At 39.1% G+C, this 6,874-nt stretch overlaps 1 protein-coding gene across 1 annotated transcript; it reads left to right on the top strand.

Moving 5' to 3' along the window:
* Window positions 1-2,110: 2,110 nt before the first annotated feature.
* On the top strand, window positions 2,111-6,655 carry LOC123769897 (pro-resilin). The gene is made up of 3 exons (XM_045761333.2): window positions 2,111-2,201; window positions 4,135-4,212; window positions 5,443-6,655. Exons 1-3 carry the CDS (start codon window positions 2,190-2,192, stop codon window positions 5,776-5,778), a joined length of 426 nt encoding a protein of 141 aa, XP_045617289.1. The 5' UTR covers window positions 2,111-2,189; the 3' UTR covers window positions 5,779-6,655.
* Window positions 6,656-6,874: the final 219 nt, after the last annotated feature.

Raw genomic sequence — 6,874 nt, 5'->3', positions numbered from 1 at the left:
ACCGTGAAGGTCACCAGCTGGGTCAGCTTATCTTTTACATCAGGGCTCGCTCCATGCTGTAAAAATTTACAGCATGGAGCGACTATATTAAAGATGGTAAATGCTGAGGAGAGGGCGAGTGGGGACCTGTACCGACCTCCACCCCCTCACACCACCTTGTACTCACCTAGTTACTCACTTAGTTGTGTTTGCGGGGGTCGAGCTCTGGCTCTTTGGTCCCGCCGCTTAACCGTCAATCAACTGATGTACAGACTTCCTGAGCCTACTGAGCTCTGTCATATCTACATTTGAAAACTGTGTATGGAGTCAGCCTCCACCACATCACTACTGTGTGAACCCTTCCCGTGGTACTCCATCCGGAGGTGCACTGATCCACGTGTTTCTGAGGCGCTCAACCTCCCTAGGGAAAGAGAGACGAGCAGACCATCTCCAAAACAAACCATTTTCAATATTGAGCAAAGTTTTCTTAAAACCTGATATGCCTTTGTTTACCTAGGAGTTAATAGGCACATGTGAGTTAGGCAACTGTTGTGGGCAGCATCCTGGGGAAAGGTCACTAGTTGAACATGGGGGAGGGGGGACCTAGATAAGCCTAAGTATAGGCTTCTTGTCCCCGACAACGAGGATTAAACAAATTAAACGTAAATACGGACCTTTTTCAGGATTTATTTTACACAAAGGCAGTCCTTGCCTTGCATTCAGCGGGAGGTGTCTGAACTTGTAGGAGCAAGTTCCATCAAGATTATTACCACCGTCCACAGTGTCAAGGTTACTTCTGCTACTGTTAACCTTCAGGTGTTGAGATATCAAGTTCCTGACAGTCTGTAGTGCCTCCTGGAAACAGGCTTCACTTGGCAGCCTGAATAGACGCTGCTTAATACCTGGCTTTACCTGACAGCCTGTAGAACCCCCCTATCATCAAGCTTTACCAGACAGCCTGTAGAAACCCCCCTATCATCAAGCTTTACCAGACAGCCTGTAGAAAACTCTTTAGAGCCGAGGGTCTTCTGACAGCCGGTAGAACACCAATGAGCACCAAGTTTCTCCTGAATTACCATTTTTTATCCTTTAAATATCCCTTAAATATCCTATAATATTCTTTATATATTCATTACATATCCTATAAATATTCTTTAAATATCCTTTATCCTATAACTATCCTTTAAGTTTGTTTCATCAAAATATACAAGTCCATTTTTATCCTCATCATTTTTAGATCTTTTTCTAAAAAAGCGAGAGAGTAGCTTGGGAGGCCTGATAGACTGATCAACTCTAACCTTCATGTCGTTAATGTCATGGCTAGATTAACGTGTTTAGTAAAATTTGTCTCTATTTGGAGCACACTTCAGTATATCAGAAACTTATTACCAACTTTTTGAAGGCAAAAGGTTAAGTGCATATATGGTTCACTTGTATAAGACACTTATGTATTTTGTATACTGAACAGTATACACTCCTGTATACATATACAGTATATCACGGTACAGTCCTCATATCCCAACTCCTTGTCCTCATATCCCACCTCCTGGTATATGAGGACAAGGTATACTATATACACTAAACGGTTTTAAGACTCAAATAAAACTACTATTTAATAATAGTAGTATTTATTAATTTTATTTAATAATATTATTTTATTTAATAACGAATTTTATAACGAATTTCGATTAAAATAGCAACAAAGGAACAATTTTAGCAGTTGTCTTAAAATTTTTTATTTAAATTTAGTCAAACATTATAAAAATCTATACAAATGAAAACTTTATATTCCTACATATTTAGTCAATCCTCCATCAATCATAAGCCAATTATTTCCACTTTGCACAGATATGCAAAGGAGTTTGCCAGAAAGCCACAAGTCTCGCTTTAAAAAAGTGTAAATCCACTACCCATTAGTATAATGAATAACCAGTCATTCATGATATCTCTAATCACAGGTCAGTTAATCCTACTTTGGACGAATATGCAAATGAGCTTGCAAGACAGGCATAAACGCCTTGATTTTATCCTCAGGTTGAAAGTCAGTGCTTCAGAACGAGACCAACAGATGACAAGACCAGGAGTGGCCCACATCCTCGGGTAAAAACTCGTGCTAGACGACCTCAAGTTCTTGGAAAGAGTTCGTCCTGGAGTATATAACTCTTGGGACCTGTAGCTCGACACTCACTTAGCAGCGGGACCTCAACAACATGAACTGGAAGGTATGTCGAGCAGTGTGTACTAGTATTGTCGAGCAGTGTGTACTAGTAATGTCGAGCAGTGTGTACTAGTAATGTCGAGCAGTGTGTACTAGTAATGTCGAGCAGTGTGTACTAGTAATGTCGAGCAGTGTGTACTAGTAATGTTGAGCAGTGTGTACTAGTAATGTCGAGCAGTGTGTACTAGTAATGTCGAGCAGTGTGTACTAGTAATGTCGAGCAGTGTGTACTAATAATGTTGAGCAGTGTGTACTAATAATGTCGAGCAGTGTGTACTAATAATGTCGAGCAGTGTGTACTAGTATTGTCGAGCAGTGTGTACTAGTAATGTCGAGCAGTGTGTACTAATAATGTCGAGCAGTGTGTACTAATAATGTCGAGCAGTGTGTACTAATAATGTCGAGCAGTGTGTACTAATAATGTCGAGCAGTGTGTACTAATAATGTCGAGCAGTGTGTACTAATAATGTCGAGCAGTGTGTACTAATAATGTCGAGCAGTGTGTACTAATAATGTCGAGCAGTGTGTACTAATAATGTCGAGCAGTGTGTACTAATAATGTCGAGCAGTGTGTACTAATAATACCAAGCAGTGTGTACTAATATTGTCGAGCAGTGTGTACTAATAATGTCGAGCAGTGTGTACTAGTAATGTCGAGCAGTGTGTACTAATAATGTCGAGCAGTGTGTACTAATAATGTCGAGCAGTGTGTACTAATAATGTCGAGCAGTGTGTACTAATAATGTCGAGCAGTGTGTACTAATAATGTCGAGCAGTGTGTACTAATAATACCAAGCAGTGTGTACTAATATTGTCGAGCAGTGTGTACTAATAATGTCGAGCAGTGTGTATTAATAATGTCGAGCAGTGTGTACTAATAATGTCGAGCAGTGTGTACTAGTAATGTTGAGCAGTGTGTACTAGTAATGTCGAGCAGTGTGTACTAGTAATGTCGAGTAGTGTGTACTAGTAATGTTGAGCAGTGTGTACTAGTAATGTCGAGTAGTGTGTACTAGTAATGTCGAGCAGTGTGTACTAGTAATGTCGAGTAGTGTGTACTAATAATGTATACTAAGTGTGTGCTTACCTGATTGTGTTGTGCACTTCACCTAATCAATCCCACTCTAACCTAACCTAACCTAACTCAGTCCTATTTTAATTACATTCAAAAAAGCTTGAATTTACAGATTTTGAATATGCCATTAATTAATTCAAACAATCCATCAATTAATCATGAAACTCGGTCATTCGATCAATATAGAAACCCACCAATATATCCCCAGCTCGATTGATCGGTTGATAAATCTAATCATTAAGCTTAGCATTGATGCAAGCTGCAAGCAACGTGTCCACAGGTAAGCTAATTTGGAAAAAAGGTCAGGTATATGTTTTGGGGGGAGGACTATAAGAGTTCAAGGTGGGCTTTGAAAGGGCAGTCGCCTGGGTAGGATGGTATGATAATTAAGCAGTAAATAGGCTATTAAGTGGTTGTTCCACTCTCTAATCGAGAGTATATATCTACCTCATTAGTTCTCATCTTGCAAAATATGCTTCAGGGTATATATATATATATATATATATATATATATATATATATATATATATATATATATATATATATATATATATATATGTATACCCTGGATATTAATATACCCTGGATATACAAGGATATATATACAACGTGGAGTATACTTGGAGTATATATTCACACTGAAAGTTTACTTTAGTCCTGTACTATGTTCAGGATTAAAGAATACTTACTGGTTGTTGCATAAGGTATGGTGGTGGACTTAATAACCCTCCAGAGGTTGAGAGGCCTTATAAGCTCAGCACCATATAGATGCACATCCGATTCACGTGACATAACAGTTTAATGCAACAAAGTGCATATATTTAATAGAATATATAATAAGATAAATGATAAACACCTTCAGGAAGCCGTTCTAGTGCTGTGTGTGGCGACCAGAGTCGCCGCAGACACCTCCTTCAGCTACAATCCTCCATTTACCCAGGTAAGCAGCTAATTAACTTTCTTTATTAGCACAGGTAGCCTATGACCCCCTAGCTATAAACAAAAAAAGATTGTTTATAATAATAATAACCTTGCGTGGTGAAGTTTTCAGGCTCGTAAACTGTTTAATAAATCTAAACAAAGCCGCTGTGATTGAGGAAAGATGTACAGGTTTCGTAAGTAGACAAGGTGACTCCTAGGCAAGGTACTCCCCTATTACCCTGACACTAATGGGTTTGGTACTCAAATATTCCCCAGTTACACACAGTTATAATATATATAATGGAATATATATAATTAAGTACATTATACATAAATAATTATATATAATAGTGGAGCACATGTGTGTGGCTCTAACACCCGCCATAGACATGTGCTCCACTATTATACCTAATATTCAGGCAAGGAGCTCATCTTCTTCACCCAATTATACAAACAAGGGATTAACCTATCGTCCCCCTTCTACACACAGGCAAGATGTAAACAAACATTCCCCTATCCCCTTCTCCTCACTTAGGTAACGATATAACTTGCCTATCAGTTCAATTACCCATAAGAATATTTACCATTATCAGAAACAATTATATAAAATATAGCAAATACTTCATTCCTCTGTACGATAACTTCTATCACTTGTATGCATATAAAGAACATTATATTATATCCGAAGCAAGTCAGTATAACCGAAAAATTATTACTCACCTGTAAGCTAAATTAACCAATATTCAAAGCACCTGCTGTCAAAGTCGTCTTTATACTTGAATTGCATTTTAGTATAACTGAGAATTTATGCAGGCGATGAATCACATTAACGTGGCTGAAGTATGTTGACCAATCCACACACTAGAAAATGAAGGGACGTTTTACGTTTCGGTCCGTCCTGGACCATTCTCAAGTCGACTGTAAGAAATTCTCATGAGAATTTATGTGAGAAATTTGTATGAAAGGATCGCTTGGCGAACGTAACTCCACTACCTACACCAGAGTACATGCAGGTTATATGTAAAACTTGAACTGGCTACCAGCTTGGTGCCTCCCGACTCCTAGTGGATCCGGGTCAACCCTGGGTTGTATAACCTTTATCATATTGTGGTCCACAGGTTAAGGCGCGCGTCGGGGGTTATCCAGAACGTGCGATATATTACGATAGCAATATCTCGATATTATGATTTCCTTGGGTATGAGAATTCAATTGCTAACAACATTTGATTTAAGTTTTTTCCCATTGCAGGTGTCCACACAAGGGGCTGGAGAGGCTTCAGAAGCCAAGTACAGCTTCGAATGGCGCGTCGATCACGACCCATCAAGCAACGAGTACGGACACGAGGAGAGCCGAGACGGGGACGACACACAAGGAAGGTACTTCGTTGTGCTCCCCGACGGACGCCTGCAACAGGTGGTCTTCACCGTCAGCGGGAGCTCTGGATACAAGCCCAGAGTCACCTATGAGGGATCAATAGACTCTCTGGAATCAGTAGAGTCAGTCGAGTCAGATGATTCAGACGAATTTGAGGAGCAAAACGCAAGTGATTTTCAGGAATTCGACTCCGCCTCAGAGGAAGATTGAGAACGAATTATCTTATCAGCTTGTCATCATAAACACAGCCCGTTATCGTAAACAATGTCAAAATGCTCATTTATCCACCCGTCAAACCCCAACACACGAATCACAATTAATGACGTTCAAACATTTCTCGAACAGTGCTTCGCTGCTGTCCTCTGTTCGAATTGCAACTCTGTAAAGTCATCATGCACACACTGCAGCCCGTTCTCATAAGCAAAGACCAAAATCCATTCCATGTACCCACCAAACCCCCTGTTTATGAATGAAAAGCTGTTTACACACGACTTACAACTGATGATGTTCGAACACTTCCGGAACAAGTGCTTCGCTGGCGACTTTTGTTCGAACCACAACGCTGTAAATGCTTCACCCACGTACTACAAATACAAATAATCGCCAACAGAACCTAAACACCTAACCTAACCGATGCCTAAATATGCACAATATGCTAATATATAACAATATTAATTTATATTTGATAACATTTCTATTTTGAATGAGTAGCATGTTAAAGTTGATGAATGCGTCTTTGGGGTCGACCGCTGGATGGAATGGACTTGGTCTGCAGTAGGGTTGCGCACTGCAAATACACATAATTGCTAGCAGAGACTAAACATCTAACCTAATATGGGCCTAACAATACACCGAATTCTAATATAATAAAATCAATTTATATTTAAGAAAATGCTGATTTTGAATGCACAGTACGAATTTATGAATGTGTCTTTGGATCTGCCGCCGCCTGAACGAGCCTACTATGTCGACGGGTTGGATCTATTTATTGATACTTTCCATACCGCAGGCGTTCATGTGAATATGGTTAGCATAATTTAATCAGTGTAAATGTCATGTATTTTTTGTAAATAAATTATATTATTTACACGATACCTTCCAAAAGCTCTAATATATTTTTACAATAAGTGTTACCCAACAATCATAAAATGCGTTACAAAACAATCACAATGTGTTATTACGGTTATTTTTATGTGTAAATATTCTACTGAATGCATTTTGTGTATCTATACAGTGGCAGGTCTAATCCTCCAGTGACAGATATCAGTCCCACAGTGACATGTACTCCCACAGTGACATATACTAC

Source organism: Procambarus clarkii, chromosome 45 (genome assembly GCF_040958095.1).
Source record: "Procambarus clarkii isolate CNS0578487 chromosome 45, FALCON_Pclarkii_2.0, whole genome shotgun sequence".
Lineage (NCBI taxonomy): Eukaryota > Metazoa > Arthropoda > Malacostraca > Decapoda > Cambaridae > Procambarus > Procambarus clarkii.
Note: the sequence above shows the minus strand (reverse complement) of the source record. Positions and strands in the feature narration are given on the sequence as shown.

What these genes read in the sequence shown, in the direction of transcription:
- LOC123769897 (XM_045761333.2), top strand. An exon ending in ACAATCCTCCATTTACCCAG is followed by an intron (nt 4,213 to 5,442) that starts GTAAGCAGCTAA and finishes TTCCCATTGCAG; the next exon opens with GTGTCCACACAAGGGGCTGG.